At 42.4% G+C, this 27,855-nt stretch overlaps 1 protein-coding gene and 1 pseudogene across 1 annotated transcript; one reads left to right on the top strand and one right to left on the bottom strand.

Annotated features, from left to right (window-relative positions):
* Nucleotides 1-14,028: 14,028 nt before the first annotated feature.
* On the top strand, nt 14,029-19,075 carry LOC119332496 (annotated as a pseudogene).
* Nucleotides 19,076-22,137: 3,062 nt separating this feature from the next.
* Nucleotides 22,138-23,389, bottom strand: LOC119332497. Its single transcript, XM_037605674.1, has 2 exons — nt 23,121-23,389; nt 22,138-23,022 (listed from the first exon to the last, which is right to left on the bottom strand). The coding sequence occupies exons 1-2, from the start codon at nt 23,334-23,336 to the stop codon at nt 22,378-22,380; spliced, it is 861 nt and encodes a 286-aa protein (XP_037461571.1). The 5' UTR covers nt 23,337-23,389; the 3' UTR covers nt 22,138-22,377.
* Between the last annotated feature and the right edge of the window lie 4,466 nt (nt 23,390-27,855).

Raw genomic sequence — 27,855 nt, 5'->3', positions numbered from 1 at the left:
AAAGCTCCCCCTAGATGTGATATCCCCCCTAAGAGGGATGAACTAACCTTGGGTTTTGTGGATGATGACTTCATGTAGATATTGAAGATGTGGATGCTCAATGTTGATGTAGATCTCTTGGAGCTATCCATTTGAGTGAATTGCACTTTCAATACCTACATGGGTTAGTCCCACAAGGAACAAACAAGGATATCCATAGACATAGAGTGATGCACACAAAAGATAATGTCCATGAAAACTTTTAGGTTACCTTGTCCCTTGTCTTACCAACAAGAGGGTTTGTGACTCCTTGAACTAGTGCAAGATGTGGAAGTTGATTGCACTTGTTCTTGCCAAAATGATAAGAGTGAAGTATGTTGGCGGAGTCACCCTCAAGAACTCTCTAGTTCTTCTTCTTTTGGATCCACATCATCTTGATGGGAATCCTTGGAGTTGTAGTCGTACTTGATGAAGTGGAACTTGAAGTAGTCTTGGGAATCCACTTGACTAAGGTCTTAGGAGCTTCTTCAAATGCATCAATTTCCTCTTGAAGCTTGTCCTTGCCTTTTTGCTTGTAGTCTTGTGGTGGAAGATCATCTTGAGCTTGTGTCCCCTTGAAAGAAGCATCATACTTCTCTTGTTTAGGGACAAACTTTGTCTTGGGGTATTGATCTTCTTCCCACTCAACTCCATTGGCATTGAACTTTCATTCAAAACCAACACCTTGATTCTTCCGGTGCATTCCTTGCTTGCGCACAATTTCCTCGAATTGCTTACTCCCGGCAAGGCTTTTGTACACTCCTTTCTCTATAATTCCCTTCAATAAACTATTTACTTGCTCAATTGTAACTTGGCTAAGAGAATCATTAGTGGAATCAAGAGAACTACTAGAAGCAACAATGTTGGATTTAGCATGATCATTGTTACTAGTAGAGGAAGAATCTTTCTTGTTCTTGTTATTAGACTTGACTTGAGGCATGTAAGTGGATAAGAGTAAACGCTTGGCAATGTAAGAAGATCTTTTATTGCGGAGATCATCATTGATTGCTTTTAAGAACTCATGCTCTTGCTCAAGATTGAGCTTCTCAAAGCGTAATTTCTCATGAGCTCTTAAAAGTTCTCGATGATCTTCAAGGATAATTTCATGAGCTAACTTAAGAGTGTTTAGTTCTTTAGTTAGAGCCTCAATCTTCTCCTTATCATTGTCATTCGTTTTATCTTGATTAGCATGTTTAATTGACGTTTCATCATAGTATTCATCACTAGAGTTGTCAACAAGCAAATCATCACCTAACAAGTCATCTTCATCACTATTGAAATCAACATACTCGGGGTGTGTTACCTTAGGACCTTTGGCCATGAAGCATCTTCCAATTCCTTCATTTGGTGAGTCAAATATGTCGTAGGAGTTGGTTGACACAAGTGCTAGACCGGCAACACCTTCATCTTGAGTATCTTCGGAGTCGGAGTGATAACTTCTCTCGGAGTGGCTGTCGGAGTCGGAGCCGGATACCCATTCACCAACATGAGCTTGATGTCTTCGTCTTGTGTAGCTCCTTGATGATTTTTCCTTCCTTTCCGAATCCTTGCTTCTCCGTGAGTGTCTTCGTTCATAACGATCATCTCTACTCCTTCTCTCTCTTGGTGGTGATTCTTTGCTTCTTTTTCTTGGAGAATCTTCTCTTCTCTTGTAGGGAGCCGTACACTCATTGGAGTAGTGTCCGGGTCTTCCACAATTGTAGCAGTTTCGCTCTCGACTAGAAGATCTTTTGTCATTGTAGGATCTTGACTTGAAGCTTCTATCTTTGCTTCTACTCTTGTAGAACTTGTTGAAGTTCTTCACCATTAAGCTCAATTCTTCATTGAAGCCTTATTTCTCACTTGATGATGTAGGGGCTTCACATGAGGCTTTATAGGCACCACTTGATTTGTTGTGAAGTTCCTCTTTATCCTTAAGTGACATCTCATGAGCAACAATTCTTCCAATCACCTCCGTTGGCTTGAGATCTTTGTAATTGGGCATCATTTGGATCAATGTGCACACGGTATCATATTTTCCATCCAAGGCTCTTAGGATCTTCTTGATGATGAATCTATCGGTCATCTCTTCACTTCCTAAGCTAGCAATCTCATTTGTGATGAGAGCAAGCCTAGAGTACATTTCAGCGACACCTTCACCATCCTTCATCTTGAACTTGTCAAGTTGGCTTTGAAGCACATCCAACTTGGATTCCTTGACGGAGTCGGTACCTTCATGCATATCAATCAAAGTGTCCCAAATTTCCTTTGCATTCTCAAGACGGCTGATTTTGTTGAATTCTTCGGGGCACAATCCGTTGAAGAGAATATCACAAGCTTGAGCATTGTATTGCAACATCTTCAACTCATCCGCGGTAGCTTCACGGTTTGGTTCTTTCCCATCAAAGAAGTCACCTTGCAAACCAACACACACAATAGCCCAAACGGCGGGGTTATGTCCAAGAATATGCATTTTCATTTTATGATTCCAACTAGCAAAATTAGTACCATCAAAGTAAGGACCTCTACGGTGATAATTTCCCTCGCTAGACGCCATACTCCCCTAGGTTATGAAACCAAGGCTATGACCATCAAAAGCTATGAAGATCAAAGCAAATGGAGACCAAAGCTCTGATACCACTTGAAGGATCGAAAGTATGTCTAGAGGGGGGGGGGGGGTGATTAGACTACTTGACCAAATAAAAACTTAACCTTTTCCAAAATTTAGTTCTTGGCAGATTTTAGCTATTTTGGGACAAGTCAAGAAATCATCACACAATTCAAGCAAGCATGCAAAGAGTATATTGGCAGCGGAAAGTAAAGCATGCAACTTGCAAGAATGTAAAGGGAAGGGTTTGGAGAATTCAAACGCTATTGGAGACATGGATGTTTTTCCCGTGGTTCGGATAGGTGGTGCTATCCTACATCCACGTTGATGGAGACTTCAACCCACAAAGGGTAACAGTTGCGCGAGTCCACACAGGGCTCCACCCAAGGGTAACGGTTGCGCGAGTCCACACAGGGCTCCACCCACGAAGGGTCCACGAAGAAGCAACCACCCACAAAGGGTCCACGAAGAAGCAACCTTGTCTATCCCACCATGGCCATCGCCCACACAGGACTTGCCTCACTAGCGGTAGATCTTCACAAAGTAGGCGATCTCCTTGCCCTTACAAACTCCTTGGTTCAACTCCACAATCTTGTCGGAGGCTCCCAAGTGACACCTAGCCAATCTAGGAGACACCACTCTCCAAGAAGTAACAAATGGTGTGTAGGTAATGAACTCCTTGCTCTTGTGCTTCAAATGATAGTCTCCCCAACACTCAAATCTCTCTCATAGGATTTGGATTTGGTGGAAAGAAGATTTGAGTGGAAAGCAACTTGGGAAGGCTAGAGATCAAGATTCATATGGTAGGAATGGAATATCTTGGTCTCAACACATCAGTAGGTGGTTCTCTCTCAAAACATATGAGTTGGAATGGTGTGTGTGTTCTGATGGCTCTCTCACAGAATGAGAAAGGAGGTGGAGGGGTATATATAGCCTCCACACAAAATCTAACCGTTACACAGTTTTCCAATCTCGGTGGGACCGAATCAATAAGCTCGGTCGGACCGAAAATGTAAACCTAGTGACCGTTAGTGATTTTCGGTGGGACTGACATGCAACTCGGTAGGACCGATATGGTTAGGGTTTGAGCATAACGTAATCTCGGTGAGACCGATTACACAAACTCGGTGAGACCGAATTTGGTAATTAGCTAACCAGAGAGTTGGTCAGGCAAACTCGGTGGGACCGATTTGCTCTTTCGGTGAGACCGAGTGGAACTTGGTGAGACCGAAAAGTTACAAAGGGGAAACACTGAGTTTACATTGCAATCTCGGTGGGACCGATTCGCTCTTTCGATGAGACCGAAAAGTTTCGAAAGGGAAACAGAGAGTTTGCAACCCCATCTCGGTGAGACGGAGATCCTTATCGGTAGGACCGAATTGCTAGGGTTTGGCAGTGGCTTATGACAAGTGAAACTCGGTGGCGCCGGATAGGAAGAATCGGTAGGACCGAGTTTGGCTTAGGGTTTAGGTCATATGTGGATATGGGAAAGTAGTTGAGGGTTTTGGAGCATATCACTAAGCACATGAAGCAAGAGGCTCATTAAGCAACACCTCATCCCTCCTTGATAGTATTGGCTTTTCCTAAAGACTCAATGTGATCTTGGATCACTAAAATATAAAATGAAGAGTCTTGAGCTTTTGAGCTTGAGCCAATCCTTTGTCCTTAGCATTTTGAGGGTTCCACTTTCACATCCATGCCATGCCAATCATTGAGCTTTCCTAAAATAACCATCTTGGAATAGCATTAGCTCAATGAGCTATATGTTGTTATGAATTATCAAAACCACCTAGGGATAGTTGCATTTTCAAAACACAACTGCATCCATCCACCCCCTCCGCTCTTTATCCCTCACCGCACCATACCCGCCATGACCTCCTCGAGCTCCAAAGCCCTATGTGACGGCCTCTCGTTTGAACAGAAGAAGGAGATCGTTGCCATTACTGCTGTTTGGCAGGGCGCTAGACGGACGAGCTCACCAGAGGCCGGCGTTGCGGACGCGCCAATGGCAGAGGTGGTTGACGACGAGCCGGTGCCACTGTCTGCGCCGGCCAATGTCGGCATCACCATGGGCAAGGCTCGTGCTCACTACATGGACATCGTGCTGGAGGATCGGAAGGTCACATTGTGGCAAGCGCAGGCCGACCATGCCTACAACCTCTGCCTCCTCGACGAGCAGTGACGGACGGAGGAGCTACTCACTGTCGGCACGCCTATTGCGCCGGACGTGGGCGTGCCCAAGCAGGAGGCTCTGCTCGAGTCCTATCATTTTGCCTACGACATCCGCCGTGAGCGCTGGCGCTACCACCAATACCAGGCGGATTTAGAGGCCGCCTACAAGGAGATGGACGAGGCAGTAGATAAAAGTGTTTGGCAAGAGTGAGGACGAAGACTAGGTCGCCAGCTCGGCCGCGTCCCGCCACCACGACCAAGAAGTCGGCACGTCCACGAGCGTCGTCGGCAATAAGGAAGAGTAACGCACAAGAGGTCTCCGAAGCTTGTATCACATGAAGGCCACCGTTCCTCCCTTCCCGTTGAAGCTAAGCTTGGCGGCCTCAACATCGTCGGCCGATTAGCCGCTGGTCGGTGACACGGAGGCGGATAACTTGACTTCTTGACGCTCATGACTGCAGAGGAGGCGAAGCTTCATTTTTCGGGGCTCACGACGGGCCAGAGATGAGGAACGTGGACTGATCCCCCTTCTCCGCAATTTTTTTATAGGGGACAAATCACAAATGCGGTGTCTGGTTAGGTCGTCGTTGAAGATGTCCTTACGACCCGACCCGTCCACTTCTATTCCGCCGGTTCTAGTGACCTAGCGCGTAACCCCTTTCATCTTTTTCTTTCTTTTTCCCTTTTTTTGTTTTTTCCTTTCCTTTTTATTTTCCTTTTTATTCTTTTATTTTTCTTTTGCTTTTTCTTTTTCAAATTTTTGCGAACATCTTTCAAACTTGTGAACATATTTTGCAATCATGAACATTGTATTGAAATCATGAGTATTTTTAAATTCATGAACATTGTATGAACTGTGAATTTTTTTAAAAATCTTCAACATTTTCAAATTCACGAACAATTTTTGAAATTCCATATATGTTTAGGATCATTTTTTGAAATTCCATATATGTTTAGGATCAATTTTTGAAATTCAGAATCATTTTTTACTAATATTGTTTCTGTTCATGAATATTTAGAGAATTGGAAACATTTTTATAAGTTTGTGAAGAATTTTTTCTGAAATTTTCGAACAATTTTTGAATATTGTCAACATTTTCTAGAAACTCATGTTTTTTTTGAATCTGTGAGCATTTATCATTTCCGGAATATTTTTTAAGTCATGGACATTTTTTGAATCCATGAACATCTTTTCCAAAATCATAACTTTTTTAAATCCTGAATTATTGTATAAAGGAAAAAAGTTAAAACAGAAAAAAATAGGAAAATAGAAAAACAAGGTAGCTTCCCGCCCAGCACATGCGCTGCCTCGCACATGGGGAGGGGGGGTGCCCACTTCACTGGTTTCCGCCGCGTCTATCCCCACAAAAAAAACTACATGTGTGGTATACTAAATATTCGCTCATATATCGTGTGTGGTGTGAACAGGAGGCAACCCACACGAGTTATGTGTGGGTGAATATTAGAATTGTTCACACGTTTAGACGAAGCTACTTCGTGCCATATGTTCAACAAATACTATTCATCCCCACCCCACATGTGTGGCATGAAGTAAATGTGCCTCCACGTCCTGGGCAGCTACGTTAGGTACCCGCAGGATGACGATTTAGTTGCCATCCGGGATGACAAATGTAGTTGTCAGGGATGGCAAATGTAGTTGTAAAAGCATGACAACTCTTTCTATTTTGGTTAACTATAGTTGCTATGTTGAATTTATGTTAGTTGCCGCGTGTAATCAAACCATAGTTACCGTGTCTGATTAACTACTTGCCACATATGGTTAAACAATAGTTGTCACGTGTGTTTATCTAGTTGTCACGTGTGGTCCAATCATAGTTGTTATATATGGTTAATCACAGTTGTCATGTGTGTTTATCTGGTTGCCATGTACACGCAACTGCAGTTGCCGTCTAGCAACGAATCATAGTTACCATCTGTGTTTACCTAGTTGCCACCTACGTGCAACTGCAGTTGCCATCCAACAACATATGAGTATTGTGTGAACGAAAAGCAGTTCGCCCACGCGCACGTGTACTAGGTCAGCGCAGCTGGCAAACCGCATGCTGCGGGACGTGTGGGCGAATTTTCCAACTCCCACGCACACGATGATGCCACGTGGCACTCATATTTTAACAGATTTATTTAGGATTCGTGTAAAAACAGAAGCAACATAGATTAAGGCGTGTGAGCGATGTGCAAATATGCCACGTGTGTGAACGTTATTATTTGGAAAGAAAAATGTAGGAGGTCCCGACGGGGGGTTTCGGGTCTTACACCTGCCGTCGGTTGGTTGGGCCCGCAGAACGTGTATCTTTTCGACCTGAAGCGCCAGAGTTATTTCTCGCCCGCTGCGAGGTCTCGCTTCTGGCGCGGACTTACTGGGCTGGAACCGGACGGTAGCTGTCGCGTGAGTTTTATGTTTGTGGTTTTCTTTATTGGGGTTTCACTATTTTGCATCGGATTTATTTGTTTTTGGTCTGTGTTTTTTGGTATTTTTCATCTTCTTATTTTTCTTGTTTAAATTTTTTAACAAATGTCTTTCATACACATTATACATTTTTCATATACATCACAAACATTTTTTGTACACGTTTACCATTTTTTTAAGGACATGATTAATAGTTTTTTAAATATATGTTTTGATATCTACTTTTTCATACACATTGTATGTTTTTTCTATACATCTAAAACATCTTATGTACATGTTTAATATTTTTTAAACACATGATTAATGTTGTTAAGTATTTCTTGAATGCATGCTAAAAAAATTCAAACGTTGTATGTAATGATTTTTTTTGAATGGTATGATTTTATATTGAATTACATGAAAATTAATTTACATTGTATAACATTTAAAAAAATGTCAAACACATTTTTAGAACTTGGAACATTTACTGATAGTCGCATACATTTTTTTGATGGTACAGATATTTTCTAAAAGTTGAGCATTGTTTTACAATGCATGTGCATGTTTTAACGTATGATGAACATTGTAAAAAACTAACAGAACTAATTTTCTGTAATATATGTATTTAATATTTCCAAAATATAAACAAGCGTAAAACAGAAAAAGGAAACGTGCGTGACATCGGCATGACAATCCCACATGGTTGCTGGGCCGACCCACTACTGGCTCCCTATAGGCGAGCCAAGGTATCGTCTCGCATAAAGTGAGGCATAGCTGCGCCCGGGCTAAAGCGCCAATAGGCTTTCAAAGAAAGAAGAAACTAGCTTACGCTGAATTGAGTACGATAGATGTATTGGCGGATCTAGGTATATAAACCCATAAATTTCTAAAAAAGGTATATAAACCCATATTAGTATGCATCATAAAAAAGAGTTTACATATTTGTTTTCCCCGACGTAAGTCTAAGGTTTTCCCTCCTCTCAGTGGTATCGCGACCATGGGTTTTCTCCTTGTTCATGACGATCATTTGGCTCTTGTCTCATGTGATAGGCTTGAGCTGGGTGACATGTCCCGTTGTGGACTAGGGTTTGCATGGCGACTTGATAGCATTGGACGAGGCAAGCTCCAGTGCAACAAACGCGGGTTCTATTCTAGGAAGGGTAAAGATGTTCTGATCAGCTGGCTCCTTTAGCAGGAATGGTAAGGTTAAACTTAATTTGGCTCAATTCTCAGGTGGCAGATGGTTTCCATCCAACTAGGGGATTTTGCCATCCCTTGTCACTTCGTTGCCATATGCGGAAGGCTTGTCTAGTTTGTTAATGCAGGAAGAAGAAGTTGGTGGCTTTGAAGGTATCAGAGTCTGCAGAAATGCACACTCAGTACTCCCTCTAGATAATCAGTTTAACTAATAAAATATGTATGATATGCGACAACAAATATATGTTTAGAAACTTCATTTGACAATATATCTATAGATATAGTTTTTATGGAATAAAACTCATGTTCCGCTAGTCAAATCAAAGACTTAAAAATCAATGTATTCTCATTCAGAGGGAGTACCTCATTTACATTTCATTGACGATTCATTGATCGTAATAAAGGCTGATACGATTAATGCAACTTGCTTGCAACAAGTTATAGACATAACAAATTCTGGTCAACTTGCGAATGTGGCAAAATCAACCCCAAACACGAATGTTCTCGTAAGGCCAGAGATTTATGAGGAGGTACGTATTGTTAATGAAAATGATGAACTGGTTTACATGGTGGAGCAAGGAAAATCAAATGGACGTTAAATTCTTTAATTTGTTAGGATGTTAAAGTGTTGGGTCATTCTTTTCTCCTCTCCCCCTCACTTAGGAGAGCGGTGAGCCCGATTGACCATACTCCCCACCACTGGCGGAGCTACATTGTAGCATAAAGGGCCATGGCCCGTCCAAATTTTGCTGCACCAGGCTGGGGTAAGGGTAGATGTGGGTCATAATTATCAAAAATATTAGGTTTCTTTTCAGACTGGCCCGCCCAAGCTTTTGAGTGTAGCTCCGCCACTGCTCCCCACGAGTCTGAGGGCCACCTCTCCCTCCATCTGCCGCTAGATGAAGAGAGGGGGACACCCGGGCTTTGTTCGAGTGATGGTAGGGTTAGGAATAAATTTAGAGTTGTCTCCGTTTGGCGGTGGCGAGACAATGGTGTCACTATCGGCATGCAATAAGGTACACCCACCTCGCCCTCGTTCCGATGATGCTTCTTTGTATCGCCGGGAGGTGTGTGAAAGATGGCGTGTCCCCAGATTTGGTTCTTCAGGTCTAGCGTTTTGTTATGCAGGTTTGTCTAGATCGCAGTGTCCCGCGGAGAACAATTGCACAGCGTATAGCCCATGTGGCGCATGCATCAACTAATAATTAAAGTAGACGCGGCGAACTAACCTGTGGTTGGATGGTTAGAGGAACTATGGTATCTCCAGCCCATCAGGGTTCAAGTCCTGGTGCTTGCATTTATTCCTGAATTTATTTCAGGATTTCCGGCGATGCGCATTCAGTGGTTGAGACGTTCCCGTCGACGAGATGGCTACGGTGACTTCGTAAATTTCAAGATGATATGCCGGCTCAGTCTTTCGGAGGTGTTCATAGAAATAGGGTGTGCGTGTGTGCGTTTATTGGAGTGAGTGTATGCGCGTTTATATGAGCGCTTACATCTCTACTGTGTTAAAAAAAGTAGACGCGATCACCAGGCCGGTTAGTATGGCTCCTCAACGCACGTCGCTTGCAGAATCTCTTAGCCAACCGATTAAGATTTTTCTAGCGAACGTATTAGCACTATGTGTAGGTTGTACAACGTGGGTCGATCGTTGATATACCTATAACTATCGTTTTTTACGTGAATTCATGTAACTGTATGCTTTAAATAGTACATGCACCCATTACTTCAGCACAAATACTGAAATACATCAACCCATACCCATTTTATACGTATCATAAGCACCACTAACATTCGACTGAATCATTTTGTTGATCGTGTAGGTAGAGGTCTTTGCTTCTTAAATATTAGCCCATATGCATGGTTGGTTGGGCGCTTAGAATACAGAGCAATGCGAGTCATGCGTGTTTATTATAAGTATATTTTTACGTACTACTCGCTAGCATTTCCTGAGGTTTACGCTCAAAGTGGAAGCGTCCGTTTTAAATGTGTATATATACACACCATGGTTGCTCGGTATACGCACAGTCACATACTTGCGGGCGGCAACAATGGCGGAGGTGCCTCCATTGACGCATGCAGAGAACCGAGAGTTCCTTCGCATTCTCCGGGAGGCCAGGCTACGGTACATATACGCTCTTTTACGATTTTATGTGCTTGCATGCATGGTTGCATTTGCATGTACATACAGTATATGCTAGTGTGTACTCCGTACTTCCTACGTATACTGCATGCAGATTAATGAAAGCGGAGCTGTGTGCGTGCGTAGGTCGGGATGCGGCGGAGCTCCGGGGAAGGTGGAGGTCCAGTTCGACGACGTCAGTGTCCACGCCGGCGTGCCTGCACTGCCGGGCGTCGGCGCTGCCAAGGTGGGTACGGTTACGCCTTTTAACGATGCACGCATGCATGCCCGGCAAACCACCCCCATATGCTTATTTACAAATTTAGCTCAACATGGCATACATATATGTACACCGAAATTCGCAGAGGCACACGGGTGTAGGGGCACACACCAGCTCAGCCGTGCCCAGCAGCACGATTGCTTCTGAATCCGCAAAATCATTGGATTCCACACGAGAAATACCAAGTTTTAAGTTTTAGTTCCTGAAACTTGGTAATTTTTTCGTTCGTTCATATCAAGTTTCACCAGTTGCACTCCCGCAAAAAAAAGTTTTACCAGTTGAAACTTGGTGAAGTTTTAAAAACATGTCAAAATGTATTCAGAAGTGATCTTATTTAAAAGTCCTCTTCACTAGGAAAATGAATGTGCAAACAAAATTTCATTTAGACTTTTGGTTCAAAAGATATACAAGATTCAAAATTGAAAGCCAAAACAATGGGGTCGGTACCCAGGCACCCGCATAAATCCTCTTAAGGGAGATCCGTTGCTTACTGCTCAGGGAAACATCCCACCTTATGGTCAAGTCGTCCGCCTATCTTTCTGATCTCATTCGTTTTCCGATCGCATAAAAAGTCATGAGATAAAAAGAAACAAATTATTTAAGAGAGAAAACAAATGGCTACATAGGAGCTCTATGGTGGACCACCAGTAGGAAGATCGAATGGCTTAGCGCATCCTGCGCCTACTGGACCTGACTCCGTATGATACTCTGATAGACTAGTCGAATGGCAATGGCGTAGTGGTTGTATCTGCTTGCCGATTCCTATTCCTATATGTACATGTCAAGTTGGCTCGTAACCCAACCACCGAAGTGCTAAAATTCATAATTATATACACCATATATGTGTTCTGTTATTCATCTATAGCTATACAGTGTGACGTGGATTTGATAGAAATTGTTCATTGCCATCATTGCATGGCAACGAATGTATCGCATATTCCACAACATACACCCAGTCACATGAGCTTGACCAGAATCTAGAAGAGAACAGCAAGCATACCAAATTGAAGAACATAAACAACAGCGCCAAAAAAATATAGCTTACGAAGCCCATTGTCAGTGAAAAAGGGCCATAGAAAACACAAAAGTATGTACAATAATGTTCTGCGGATTTTATCAAATAGCTAGCCGGGTGCGCTTGCAGCTATGTTCACAAATGTATTTTCCTATTGCTGGTTTGTATGGTGCTCACCAGTTAATGACAATATCCTCTTGTATCCTCATTGAAAAGTTTATGTATGGGCGAAAATCTCTTTCTTGCGTAGGAAATTCTAGAATCTGCATACCTTTGTGGCACACAGAGGACGGGAATCAAAATTCTCAACACGGCAAGTGGCACAATAAGATCATCAAGGTAAAGCTACATAATTCTTTTTCCATGGCACATTTTATGTTACAAATAAGTTTCATCATGGCTAGAAGGAGTAAGCATAGTGCACTCATTCTCATTGAGCCGTGGACAACCTTTTGCGTCATCGAGGAGGCGATGTCCTGAGGTCCTATTGAATATCTATGAAGGGAAGTACATTATTTCATTATACCTGAAGCTTTCCTTTCTATTTATATTTAGGATGACTCTTGTTGTGGGAGCACCTGGATCAGGAAAAACAACCTTTTTAAGAGCACTGGCTGGAAAATTAGACCCCTCTTTGAAGGTATCAGGCTAAAAAAAGTACATAATATATTATGCTATGTTACATCTGTTGCAAATGGTTTGCAAGCAAGGTTTTAAATAATATCATGTTTTAATATCATTTTGGCAGTTCCAAGGGAAAGTAATGTACAATGGAGAATCAATTTCCTCTACACCTCACTACATGCGTGCTTATGTTAGCCAGTATGATCTTCACCATGCTGAGATGACAGTGAGAGAGACACTTAATTTCTCTTCCAACATGATGGGTTCCAGCAACGACTTTGGTGTGCCCCTTGTGTTTCTTCTATTGCTTACGCTAAATTAGGCAAAAACAAATAATCTCTTGATTTAACTGACACCATCAGGCAGTAGCCATGTTTCAATAATAAATAATATCAATTTCCATGCGAAATACGCACAAATTCATTGCTCCTACTTGACATGCCCATCAATTTAGAGATGCTACAAGATGAAGTGCGAAGGACTGCTCCAGTGGATGATGAGCTATTTTCTAAGGTATCACTCACTTTTATGACTAAAATATTTGTGAAGTTGTCATCATTTTATTGAATAACATACAAGGTGTCTTTTGCATAGGCAACCAAGTTTGGAGAAGGAAGCAACCTGAAAACAAACTATATTATGAAGGTATATTTATTTCATCTTATGATATTCAGAATTATATTATCTAACAATAACTTAAAAATTATACTACACATAGATTCTTGGATTGTCGAACTGTGCTGACACCATAATAGGGGATGAGCTCCGAAGAGGGATTTCTGGGGGGCAAAAGAAGAGAACCACATTAGGCAAGTCTTACTTTTTTTAAATACACACATGATCTTCTGTTCCACTCTGATAAACTATTTGCTTTAACTTCCATACCACTCTATGCAATTGAGTAACTTCAGTCTAAAGGATCTTTTGTCTGACCAATATGGCAATATTATTCTTGTCCTCGGAGATTGTGATCCTAGAAGATTTATTTCTACTAATGAAATATAATATAGTTGTTTGCAATCAATTGTACAACACACTAAAAAGTAAGCGATATTTAGCACATTAGGTGCTTGTTGCAAAAATGACATGAAGAATTGCATACCCTACCTATGTTGTGGGACAACATGGCCCAAAATATTGCAAAGAGAATAATATAATTAAAGGTACATTTAACTCTATTATGTTGATGAAGGAAAGAACATTGCAGAGATAAAATTTACATGTCTACAATCGTTGGAAAATTATATTGTGCCACATGGTTTGTACTATGCCTGGTCATGGGCAGCCCGACCTGAAATTTCGAGGGGGTGTGCATGGGCTTGAGCTATGATTTCTGCCAAAACTGGCCCCAAAATACCAAAAGTTGTGAAAAAATATTTTTAAATAGGCACATTAACTCATGTTTATTCCAAAAAAATGGTTTGAGTGCCTTTTACAATGCAAACGTCTGTTTTTGGGCCACATGATTACCATGGTAGGCTTTGCAAAAGCCTGGTCCTGGGTATGCTCGGGTTAAGTAGGTTGCATGTACATATTGTAATTCATTATATATATGTATCTCACTAGCAATCTTTCTAAGTACCTTCCTTTTAATGATCCAGGAGAGATGCTAGTTGGTCGTGCAAGGTGCTTCTTTATGGATGACATATCAACAGGCCTGGATAGCTCTACCACATTTGAGATTATGACATTTCTTGGACAAATGGCACATCTCATGGATCTTACAATGGTTATCTCCTTGTTACAACCATCTCCAGAGATATTAGAATTGTTTGATGACATAATCCTTCTCTGTGAGGGTGATATTGTTTACCATGGCGCTCGACAAAATGTTATTGACTTTTTCAACAACATTGGATTTACCTGCCCTAGCAGGAAGAATGTAGCTGACTTCCTTCAAGAGGTAAATCATGATACATTTCATAACTGGTTATAAATCATATTCGTTACAAGTACTTGCCTTGCATGAGCTTCAAATGATCGGAAAGCTATATTGGAATTGTATCGTAGACCATTAGTTCACTGGGTAGATAAAACACATAGTACAAATATCTTGCCATTTCTAATTATATAGCCATAAGGTCATCAATAGAAAATAAATATACTATGAGTATAGACGTGTATGGATTAAGCATTGTTATGTGATTAACATAACCAAACATCGCACGAAAAAATGAAGCAAAGATAATTTAGTTGACATGGTGTTCCATTGAAAGAAACATACAAAAAGACGAAACAATATTAGGAAGAGCACTAGATTGTTTCTTTAGCATAGGGAAATAGTAGAGTGACATTTATTAAGTTGAACTGCATGCCAGTGTTTTTTATTTACCGAATTCTAATGCACAAGAAGTCTTGTCCGCTTGTTCACACACGGTGATTGGAATCAATAGTAAAGCACTTTATAGTCTAATGTATCATTTAGAGTAAGCACGAGATCAATTTCTCCAACTACTCAACATGATAAATAATGTACTATTTGCATTGGATAGGTTACCTTAAAAAAGTATCAAAAGCAGTACTGGAGCGGTGATGTGAGTGAATATCAAAATCATACCATTGAAAATTTCGTAAATTGCTTCAAAGCATATGACCTTCCTCAATCTCTGGAAGATAAGCAGTGCAAGAATTACGACATCGAACAGGGCAAGGAAGAATTTCAAGCATATAACAATCCAGGCATATCAAAGCGGAATGTTTTCAGAGCTTGCCTCTCAAGGGAAGTACTCCTATTTAAAAGAAATTGTCCGGTTCATATGTTCAAGGCTATACAAATCATTTTTCTAGCTTTTGTCATTGCAACACTTTTCCTTCGGACAGAAACGAGCCCAGATACAGTTTTTGAGGGAGTAAAGTACTTGGGTGCTCTCTTTATGGGTATAGCTGTCATAAACTTCAACAGCATGATCGAACTTGCAATGACCACAAAGAGACTCCCGATATTCTATAAACAAAGGGAGTCATTAGCATTACCAGGATGGGCTGTTGTTTGCTCAGTTTTCCTTATCAGTCTACCTATATCACTAATGGAGTCAAGTCTTTGGACCTTCCCAACCTACTATGCAATTGGCTATGCACCTTCTCCCATTAGGTATATACAAAAATTTCAACATCATTCATCATCATTCAAATGCTATCCAATAAGGAAATAACTACTCACTAACTGAGGCCTTCAATTTTGTGGCAGGTTATTTCAGCAATTACTAGTGTTTTTTGCGATGCATCAAATGTCACTAGGTCTTTATCGCTTTTTAGCGACCATTGGAAGAACACCAATAGTATCAAATATACTAGGGACGCAAGCTCTAGTTGCAATCTTCATACTTGGAGGCTTCATCATATCAAAAGGTTAGATTATCTACCACTGAATAGCGCAACAACGTAATAACATTCTCATCATTTCAAGGCCAGAGATGGAATTTACCTATTTTCCATTCAAAACGCAGATGACCTCCAACCATGGTTGAGTTGGGGTTATTGGGCTTCCCCATTCACCTACGCCCTCAATGCTCTAGCTTTGAACGAATATCTTGACAAAAGATGGGCTAAGGTAAGAAGGAACGATATACTAGCAGCATATAACACTACAACATAAACAATTATTGTATGTCATGAGACACAATATCTCTGTGTTCCACTGTCTACTATTTTTCTAAATCATGTCTTATTACAGGAGTTCCATTTTGAAAATGCTAAGACTATTGGAGAAGCTATTCTGAAGGTCAGGGGTTTGCTCGGTGAATGGCAATGGTATTGGATTTGTGTAGTAGTTTTATTTGGATTTGCACTAATCTTCAACATCCTGAGCATATTGGCATTAGAGTTCTTAAACTGTAAGTACATTGAACAAAGTTACATCTTATGCTTCACGGAGAAAAAACAAGGATAAATATCTCATCAAACTATTTGCAGCTCCACACAAGCACCAAGGTAATATCAAGTCACAAGGGAGACAATCTTTGGAGTACGACGGTCAAGTAATAGTTGGTGGGAAGGCTTCAACTGATCAAGCTAGCATCCCGTTCCAACCGCTGTGTTTTGTATTTAAAAAAATCAACTATTTTGTTGACATGCCTAAAGTAATCCCTCCCTTGTATGTCAATTTTATGTTAGTTATGAAAACTTATTTTGCTCTCTTTTTATCTTAGATATGCCAATTTTATGACAGGAGATGAAAAAATATGGAGCAACCGAAACAAGGCTTCAGCTGTTACGAGATGTTAGTGGCTCATTCAGACCAGGAGTCCTAACAGCGTTGATGGGGATCACTGGTGCTGGGAAAACAACATTACTTGATGTTTTGGCAGGAAGAAAAACCGGAGGTTACATCGAAGGTACTATTAACATAGGCGGCTACCAAAAACAGCAAGATACATGCTCAAGGATTACTGGTTATTGTGAGCAAACCGACATACACTCTCCTCACTTGACAGTCTATGAGTCACTTCTATTCTCTGCATACCTTCGCCTACCTTCATATGTGAAACCTTATCAACGAGATGTAAGATATTTATTACTTTTATTATTACAGAAAAACTAGCACCATGATTTGCAAACATGTTCTCACAGTTTCATGTTTTAAACTTTGCTAGATGTTTGTGGAAGAAATTATGGAACTAGTAGAGCTAAACAGCTTGAGGAATGCAATGGTGGGCATTCCTGGGGTGACAGGTCTATCAGCCGAGCAACGAAAAAGACTTACAATAGCGGTGGAGCTTGTGGCAAGCCCTTCTATTATGTTCATGGATGAGCCAACAACTGGTTTAGATGCTCGTGCTGCAGCAATTGTCTTGCATACAGTACGAAAGTTGGTGGACACTGGGCGCACTATTGTTTGCACAATTCATCAACCGAACATTCATTTATTCGAATCTTTTGACGAGGTATGTTAGTTGTTGTGCACATGCCTAGTGCTACCAGAAAGAATGACAACCACACCCAATATATAGAGTAGGGATGTCTCTTTTATAGGGGTTCATTGGACAAAACATTTCTTAAAATTAAGCTAATCATTTATTCCATGCAAAAATTTATTTAGTACAATGATTGATTTTTTCTCACTAATCACAGCTGCTACTTATGAAACAAGGAGGTCAACTCATTTATAGCGGTTCTCTAGGATCACTATCTAGAAATTTGACAAAATATTTCGAGGTGAGATAGGTTGAGACGAACTTATCATTCATAAGATAGAGAGAAAAACTAAATGGCCTCTTTTTAGGTTATTCCCGCTGTTCCTAGAATCAAGGATGGTCAAAATCCAGCTTCATGGGTGTTAGACATTAGCTCACATGCCATGGAGTGTACAATTGGAGTGGACTACGTACAAATTTATGAGAACTCCAACTTATATAAGTAAGCTATTACATGCATGCCTATAAATTTGCTGTTTAAATATTGTATTTGTCATCTGGAAATTTTGAAGGCAAATGATCACATTGTATTTCTCTGGCTTGTGTATCTATCCACAGGGAGAACATGGCTTTGGTTGATGAGCTGAGCAAACCAAATACAAACCAGGAAGATCTACAATTCACATCCAAATATTGGCGAGACACTAAAACTCAATGCATGACATGTATATGGAAACAATATTGCTCTTACAGAAAAAACTCAGAGCTAAATATATTTCGCTTTCTAAATACATTTGCAATCTCAATCATGTTTGGCGTTGTGTTCTGGCAAATTGGGTCAACAATGTAAGTACGCATGCATGGTCACTAGTTGTGTCAAATCTAAAATGAAAAGTTCACCAGACATAGAATATTTACCAGCTATCTTCTTCACAACAGTAAGGTGGAGCAAGATGTGTTCAACATACTGGGAATTGGATATGGATCAGCCCTATTTCTCGGTTTCATGAACTGCAATAGTTTACAACCAGTCGTGGCGATGGAGAGAGTTGTTTTCTATAGAGAAAAAGCTTCTGGCATGTACTCCTCAATGGCGTTTGTAATTGGTCAGGTAAGTCAATTGGTAAAACACCTTCCATCACTTGGGAATGTAACTAACACACATAATGGATCTTCTTGCACAGGTAGCAGCTGAAATTCCTTACATTGTTATTCAACCACTCATTTTCTCAGCAATTGTGTACCCAATGGTAGGGTTCCAGATGACATTTGAAAAATTCATATGGTTTGTCATGTACATGATACTAAGCTTCATGGACTACACACTCTACGGGATGATGGCTGTTGCACTGACACCCAGTCCAGAGATAGCTGCTGGGCTATCCTTCCTCATCTTCATGATATGGAATTTCTTCTCGGGCTTCATCATTACACGGAAGGTAATTGATTCCTTCAATTCTTTCTCTCTTAGAAATTTTGATAGAAGAATGGATGTTAGCGTATATGACGCATTGCCACTCACTTTTACAGGCGATGCCCATGTGGTGGAGGTGGATGTACTGGGCCGATCCAGCAGCATGGACCCTATATGGGCTTGTGTCTTCACAGCTCGGCGACCACACGGAACTAATCCGTGTGTTGGGCCAGCCAGACCAACCAGTGATGAAGTTTTTGGAGGAGTACTTAGGCCTTGAAAATGGCTACTTTCCCCTAGTCACAGCTCTTCACTTTGTGCTAAGCATGTTCTTCTGTTTTATCTTCTGTGTTGGCATCAAGTATATCAAGTTTCAAAAAAGATAGTCGTTTTAAAATTTGTGGATCATTATGGGGCACCATTAAAAGTGTATGTACTGTATATAGATGGTACATAATTATTAATATCTATAGAAATTTTTTTGGGTGATATGTTTGTGTATTCTGCTTGTAGCTAATATTTGTAGATTAAATGATCAGAGTGGACATGTGAATCGAACTGAAAGGATTATTTGAAGAACTAAAGAAATGGTTGGATTTAACTTGGGTCTCGGAGAAATGTCTATAAGATAAAATAGAACATCATACCAAAGTAGGAAAAACAGTGGAGCACCTCCCTGATATAAATGAGGGAAATTGGAATTTCTAGACATAATATCAACGATAGCAAATATGGAGTGATAAAAGCGTGAATGAAAGTCAATCAAACATGCATGTATTTAGAGAAATAATAGCAGAAAATAGGCCTCCTAGAAAAAGATAACTTTTAAGATACGAGCAGATCGATATGAGGCATTCATTGAGCTGATCCGAGGAACCTGATCAATCGATACTACTCCCACACGTGAGTGCTAGTATTTTTTTGGTCAAAGGGACCAAACAAATCCCACAGGGCAACGGGCATAATCGGAAGAGTTACTAGTTTGAACGCGAGCAAGTGGTTGGTTCAACCCATTATTCACATCTTTGCTCTCATACTCGGGGGCAGTGCACCGTTGTTAGGGTTTGGCCGCCGGCATCCATCGCTCTCCACCACCCTCATGTTTCGTCGTTTTCTGGGATGTATACACCAAGGGCAAGAGGAAGAAATGAGAGCACTTCATAAAAACAAATTGCAAAATCTCTAATTCACAAGTAGAAGTATACTGTTTTTCTTTAAATAATAGAAGTATACTGTTAGCTTATTGACCGCTTGGCAAAAAAAAAAAGAGCGGTCAGCTATCTCGAGAACCAAAAAACTGTTAGCTTATTGGCCTCGAGACCTCAATTTTAATGTATACAACAAATGGCTGAAGATCTGTTTGAGGCTTTAATCTAATTGCAAATTACAAATTATATTCTATAGGAGAGGAGAATTTCGTGACCATGGTTCAGAGCGTTCACTTGATCTTAGTGAATTGTACGAAACCATCACAATTCTGACTTGACCCGGGGAAAAGCCGACTTCTCATAACCCTAGAACTTTGCACCGCGCGAAATTTTAATTTCTTTGTGAAAACACTGACGGCTAGCTGTGTTGTCGTCTGTTGATGTACTCCGTGCGAGTATCCTAACTTTACCAGTGACGCTTAAATTGCATGGCTCCACGTTCATGCCGTGCCTCGGCGGTCCATCAAATGTGTTTTCCTTGGTCGTCAGCTCTAGTCATTGTTCCTTTTTGAGTATATATTTATCCAGGCAGGGACAACCAGACAAGTCATACAATTTATTTGGTCCTTACTTTATTCACAATAGTATATGTTTTGCAGCTCATTATAATCCATTCATTTACCCCTCTGGCTTTTTAGTCTTTATTTCTTATAAAAAAACCGAGTTGATGATGATGGTGTGCCTGCCATCTTGCAATATAGACCGTCTGATCTATAACTGACGGATAGAAAGCAAACTATGACAATTTTGCAAAAAGATACTCGCACCTCTCTCCATATTTACAGATAAGGCATTCCCTCGTTCATCCTTATCTCCCACAACCTAATTGTTGAGCAATTAAAAAAGAAAGCCTCTGGAACAATCTGGCATGGTGGCCGCTGTCAGTGTCGTCCATCCCCATGCCTCCGCTCAGTCCGACCACCGATCACCACCACACCCCACTCCTCCTCACCTTATCTCTCTTCTTTCTCGAGATGTCATTAGTTTTTACACATGGGATTACTTCCGCATGGGTCAATCACAATAGGTGTTTTATAAAAATATGCATCTTGATGTTCCGTGCAATGCACGGCCGGGCATCATACTAGCTAGTTAAGAGAGAAGTGTGAGACACAGGGTCGAACCCGCACCGCGGCGACAGGAGTACGCAAGGGCTAGCAGCCCACCCACCTTACTTTTATGTTTAGCTATTATTTCTTTCTCCCTGACAATGACAAGTGGGACCCGCACATGGCATGTCCTGTTTTAATCAAAAACCACTCCTGGTCAGCAAAGAAACCACATGAGGTGACACCAGCGACTAAACTTATCTGCTTTTGAATCCTGGCTTCGGTGCGTCGCTTATCATCGGCATAGTGCCCGCTGGCACTCGCCATTAGGTGGCTTTTTTCTTATTTCTCTTTTATTTACTTGGGCATGATTGTGCTATGGCCCCATCCGTCATTTGTATGGTGATGTTCGGATTTGGATTTTGGGGATCATTGCTTTATTTATAAAGCGGGGCGAAATCCTATTTCGAGAGAACTTATCTGCTTTTGAAAGTTGAGGGACTATATTTTGCTGGTTTTGAAGTTTAGAGACTATTTCTAAACTTTTGTAAGAGTTGAGGGATGAGAAATATACTTTTCCCTAAAAAAAATGATATCTTCTACTCCGCTTTGTGACTCTATAATTCGCAGAACTTAAGCAATTGAAGAGATTGAGCAAAACAACCAGGACTAGAGATTCTCTGTCAGCATGTGTTGGGCAACCGTGTTGATCAAATGTCAGCTGATGAGATAGAGGAAACAGCTGGTAGGGATGCTCCTGCATCTTACGCTAGAAACCAGGTATAATTCATCATGGAGGCCAGGTCAGACATGGAACAAGCTGATCTCGTGGCTCCATGTTCATGCTGTTTCCTTGGTCTATCAACTCTTACTCATGGGCCCTTTTCTTAGTATATCTTTTCAGGCAGGGACAAGTCAAACAGGTTCCTTTCTGCTGCGAAGGACAAGTGAAACAAGTTGACCACTGAAAGCCCTGGAAAAGTTGATGTCGGAGACAATGTTTCGGGTGGCTGGGGAGTTGTAAAACATTGAGAGCACCTTGATGGAGCTCAGGTTCGACCATAGCCATTTATTTGGTTTTGGCTTTACAAGAATGGATGGATGTTATGGGAAATCAAGTATTATGGTAGACAGAATATAGCATGAGTGACATATAATAAGAAAAGTACAAAACACAGACTATTTGTACAACATGGCTGCTGAATCTACTTCACACAGCATAGTAAGAAATTATAATACACATACACAAAAATATTCAGGTAACATTGGTCATTTAGCTAATCGATACTACTACTACAAAAAAGAAGTTTCCGCAGCTTCGTAAACCACATGTGAGGCAAAAACAGATACAACTGGGTAAAGGGTATCATAGTCCATAACATCAACGCAATACCCTTTCGAAAAAAAAACATCAACACAATACAGGAAGCATCAAACATGACCTGCTAAGTGGATTCCCCTCTTGCGCCTAACAATATGGGACCAAGCAATAGTAATCTCCACCACCGAGTCACCAATCTTGCATATACCTCGGCTAACGTTGCAATATTTGGTCCTGAACGTGACACTACTTTGTCTAGCAATAGCGCCAGACTGCGAGTAGGCTCGTATGGCAAATTGCAGGCTGTCTTCCAATTTTACAGAAACAACACGCCTTGACAGATCAATGTAACTGGCTGTGCCCATTGGCATTTCTCCACCTTCACAACTATGAGAATCAACCAGAACAACTTGCTTGGATAGGGGGTCCTTAACTTCGTGTGGTGGTGAGGAGCACATAATCCGTCCGCCATGTTCAAAAGGCCATGGCCCCTCTTCGTCAACACGGACACTCAAGATAGTAGCCTGGACAGTTTCCGTAAGCCGCTCTAAGCTTAACTCTACCGTGCAAAAGCAGTTGCTGAAGAGCATGGTCTCTAAACCTTGATGGTAACCACCGGAGTAAGTGGACCGACGGGTGATCAATGCTCTATCACTAGACCTTGTTTCACCCTTTACTTTCAGCTGGACTTCCAAATCGGCACATTCCATGGCCACAATCGCACGGGACGGACCAGTCAAGCACAAAAATGGATCCTGCAGGGATCATCATCATAATCATGCGTATAGTTGAGCACAATGAAAAAGAAAAAGAAAGGTGGAACGAAGAGAAAAAACAGGGACACGGTGCACACCTCTGGAGTGAGTTTTTGGCAGTCGTCCCTCCACCGAGAGAAGAGGATGTTGCGGTTGTAGTCCACGGCGTCTCGGGCAGCGACGACCCCATACACATTGAGTGGCCACTCCAACTTCCTACCTGCTCCGATAATCTTGACGGAGTAGATCTGCAGGGTGCTCGCGGTCCTAGCAGCATATGGGATCAATCCTGGCGTGCAGTATGTAAAGTGCATAGGACTCAGCACGGCTGCAGGACACAAAGCAACCAAATCAATCCAAGCGTTAGACATGTTCCAACATGAATTACTTTATACCATCTTTAGTGATCTAAAAGATCTTATATTAGTTTACATAAGGAGTACAATGGAGGATTGAATGAAGAAAGCAAAGGAATATATTCCCTCCGTCCCAAAATAAGTGTCTCGGAGGGAATATGTTTTACTTACTCGCGTCTTGGAAGTCGTTTTCGTCTCCCCATGCAGACTCCCAGCCTTTACGTTCCAAAGCAAACAACTTCTCCTCCGCCTCCATCTCCATGGCCATCTCCTCGGCTGATTCCGTGAGGTCTTCATCCTCTTCCTCTTCCTCCTCCTCCTCAGCTTCCTCTTCATCCTCCTCTTCCTGTTGGCCCCGACGCGACAAGCGGATGGTGGCGTCCACTTCGCGCTGCCTTTTAATGTCATCCCTCTCATTCTGCTCCCGGAGCTCTCGAAGGCCGTACTCCATCTCTAGCAGCTCCTTGCAGAACCGGGCATACATCGCTATGTCCTCCGCCCGTTCTCCTCCAGCTCGACCTCGCTCTCGAGCATCCTTTAATACTTGGTCGTCTCGGGGGTCATGTCCTCCTCCTCCCCCTCCTCCGGTTGATGGTCAGCGCCAGCGGGGTTCGGAACGAACTCGCATGCAGCTGCTGGTCCCCGCAGGAGCGTGGCCATCCCCGATCTGACCTTGGATACGGCGTACCGCGCCTCCGAGATGCGATCCGAGATGTCCGTCCCCGGCGCCGCCGCCGGCTCGTTGCTGCTGCGGCGGCGGAGCGCGGCTGCTGCTGGTTCGATCTTGGCCCTCAGGAAAGACGCCAGCTCCTCCATCTCCACGCACAGGACCTCGATCTGCTGCTGCTCGGGAGTGGAGCTCGATTCGCCTCCCTCCATCGCCATCTCCTCTCCGCGATCTTTGCTCTGGTACTCGCCTCGATCGCCGCCGTGTTCTGCTCGGTGGGTATTTATACACCACGCGGCGGTGGCGGCTTCGCCTCGTCTCCCGTACACTCGGCGGCGAAGAGGAAAGGAGGCGGAGAGAGATCCAAACCGACAAAGACGACAAAGGTGGGCTGCTGGGCCTGTGATTCGGGAGCCTCGGGAAACAGAGCCCGGTTAGAATTTGGCAAACCTTTGGCCTGATAGGTTGAGCTGCCGTGAATTGAATTTTTATATATACACGAAAAAAAAGCTGTTTGAAACCAATTTCTTCGTCCTCTTCTTTTGGCTGAGCCCTGAAATGAGATTAACCAATGATCATTGTGTTCTTCTCACAGTTCAAGGCGAGATGGAGTTTGGGTGCGAGTGATGTAGGCGGGACCGAGGGCTACGGTGAGATTATTAGGGAATTTTGTAAGCGCTAATGGAAAGGCTCACTTCATCGAGGGAATTTTTGTATGCAGATTTCTTAGCACGGTTTCATAGATGTTTTGCTGATGTGTTACACTCACTTCTTCGTGTTGGTGTCCAAAACACTCTTATATTATGAAACGGAGGGAGTAATAATTAATAAGAGAGAGGGAAGGGTTATAGCTTACCAGTGCTTCATGATGTACATGTGCTAATCATGCCACATAAGCGAAAAAATGGCATGACACAACAATTAAGGAGAAGAGAGAGAGAGAGAGAGAGAGAGAGAGAGAGAGAGAGAGAGAGAGAGAGAGAGAGAGAGAGCATTTTGGTCCTGGTAAACCAATGTCAAGTACTGTTGGGGAACGCAGTAATTTCAAAAAAATTCCTACGCACACGCAAGATCATGGTGATGCATAGCAACGAGAGGGGAGAGTACCGTCTACGTACCCTCGTAGACCGTAAGCGGAAGCGTTATGACAACGCGGTTGACGTAGTTGTACGTCTTCACGATCGACCGATCTAGCACCGAAGGTACGGCACCTCCGCGATCTGCACACGTTTGGCTCGGTGACGTTCCGCGAACTCACGATCTAGTAGAGCTTCGAGAGAGAGTTTCGTCAGCACGACGGCGTGATGACGGTGATGATGTTTCTACGGGAACAGGGTTTCGCCTAAGCACCACTACGATATAACTGAGGTGGATTATGGTGAAGGGGGGCACTGCACACGGCTAAAAGATCAATGATCAATTGTGTGTCTATGGGGTGCCCCCCTCCCCCGTATATAAAGGAGTGGAGGAAGGGGAGGGGGCCGGCCTCCTAGGCGCGCCCCAAGGGGAGTCCTACTCCCACCGGGAGTAGGATTCCCCTCTTGCCTTGTTGGATTTAGGAGAGAAGGAAGGAGGAGGGAGGAGGAAGGAAAGGGGGGGGGGCTCCCAATTCAGATTGGGCTTGTGGGGGGGGGGGGGCGCCCCCTCCTTTGCTCTTCCCCCCAATAAGGCCCATATACCCCCCGGGGGGTTCCGGTAACCTCCATGCGCTCCAGTATACTCCCATTTTCACTCGGAACCATTCCGATGTCCAAACATAGGCTTCCAATATATCGATCTTTACGTCTTGACCATTTCTAGACTCCTCGTTATGTCCGTGATCAAATCCGGGACTCCGAACTACCTTCGGTACATCAAAACACATAAACACGTAATACCGATCGTCACCGAACGTTAAGCGTGCGGACCCTACGGGTTCGATAACTATGTAGACATGACCGAGACATGTCTCCGGTCAATAACCAATAGCAAAACCTGGATGCTCATCTTGGTTCCTACATATTCTATGAAGATCTTTATCGGTCAAACCGCATAACGGTTTACGTTGTTCCCTTTGTCATCGGTATGTTACTTGCCCGAGATTCGATCATCGGTATCTCAATACCTAGTTCAATCTCGTTACCGGTAAGTCTCTTTACTCGTTCCGTAATGCTACATCCCGTAACTAACTCATTAGCTACATTGCTTGCAAGGCTTATAGTGATGTACATTACCGAGAGGGCCCAGAGATACATCTCCGACAACCGAAGTGACAAATCCCAATCTTGATCCATGCCAACTCAACAAATACCATCGGAGACACTTGTACAACACCTTTATAATCACCCAGTTACGTTGTGACGTTTGGTAGCACACAAAGTGTTCCTCCGGTATTCGGGAGTTGCATGATCTCATAGTCATAGGAACATGTATAGTTATGGAGAAAACAAAAGCAACAAACTAAACGATCATCGTGCTAAGCTAACAGATGGGTCAAGTCAATCACATCATTCTCTAATGATGTGATCCTGTTAATCAAATGACAACTCATGTCTATGGTCAGGAAACATAACCATAATTGATTCAACGAGCTAGTCAAGTAGAGGCAAACTAGTGACACTTTGTTTGTCTATGTATTCACACATGTACTAAGTTTCCGGTTAATACAATTCTAGCATGAATAACAAACATTTATCATGATATAAGGAAATATAAATAGTTCAAGTCCTCATACTGAAGCCTAAATAAGACACGTCCTTTCTCACAGGCATGTATCTTCTCATAGGGCATCTTAAGAGCACGAAGGATTTTGTCTGACTGGTATATGTACGGAGGTAGCACATGGCCTTTGGGTAGAAATCGTCAATATTGTCATCATCGCATCGTAGCATTCTCTGCCCAAGTTGAATTGAGCCTTCAAAGCCATTATTTGTGAGATGGCATCCAGCTGACAAAGCTCAGTGTGCTCGTGGAGAGGATGTTTTGAGGACTCCAACATTTCAGTGAAGGCCTTTGCAGATTCCTCCATCTCCTCGTCCGAGTCCCAAGCATCGTCAAAGTCTTGCACCATGTCTGCGGTCCCGGTACCATGCTCGTCGGTGCAACGATGAACCACCTCGGCTCTGGCATGTTAGGCAGACTCACCATGTAATGTCCAGACCGTGTAACCAGGCATAAAACCAAACTTTTGCAGGTCTTTACTCATTTCAAGCTTGTCCCTCTTTTTATAGTTGTCGCAATAGGCACAGGGGCACCAGCTTAATTCCTGGCCATTTGCAAATGCGGCTCTAACAAACCCCTTGGTTTTTGTTAACCATTCCTCGGTCCAAACTTTCTGACTAGTGTAACCGGTGTACATCCATGCACGATCACTCATATTGACTTCCTACTGGGCACACAAGAAATATATACATAATTAAGCAAACCATATCCATCAGTTAATGGAGTTTGTCAGTTTTATTATGTCCATGCAACCTACACGCTAATAGGTAAAGATAGGTCCTAATCCCACCCGAGTATGTGTAGATTGAGTTCGTTTTCCCATGCTCTACTCCGGATCCGACGCAAAATTTTGGCAGCACCTCCCCGCTGTTCTCCTGATACATGTCTCGGCAATAAGCAGAGAGGATGTGTACCCGGAGAACAACAGGGAGGCACTAACGAAATTCTGCATCGGATCTGGAGAAGAGCATATGGGAAAAAGAACCCAATCTACACATACTCGGGCTGTCCATGGATAACGTTGGACAATTCGAAAGAATCACGATTATAAATATGCAAATGCATGCATATTTATAGATGTAACCCTTTCGAACGGGAGACGCATAGTGG

Source organism: Triticum dicoccoides, chromosome 7A (genome assembly GCF_002162155.2).
Source record: "Triticum dicoccoides isolate Atlit2015 ecotype Zavitan chromosome 7A, WEW_v2.0, whole genome shotgun sequence".
Classification (NCBI taxonomy): Eukaryota; Viridiplantae; Streptophyta; class Magnoliopsida; order Poales; family Poaceae; genus Triticum; species Triticum dicoccoides.
This window is presented reverse-complemented; position numbering and strand designations above follow the sequence as displayed.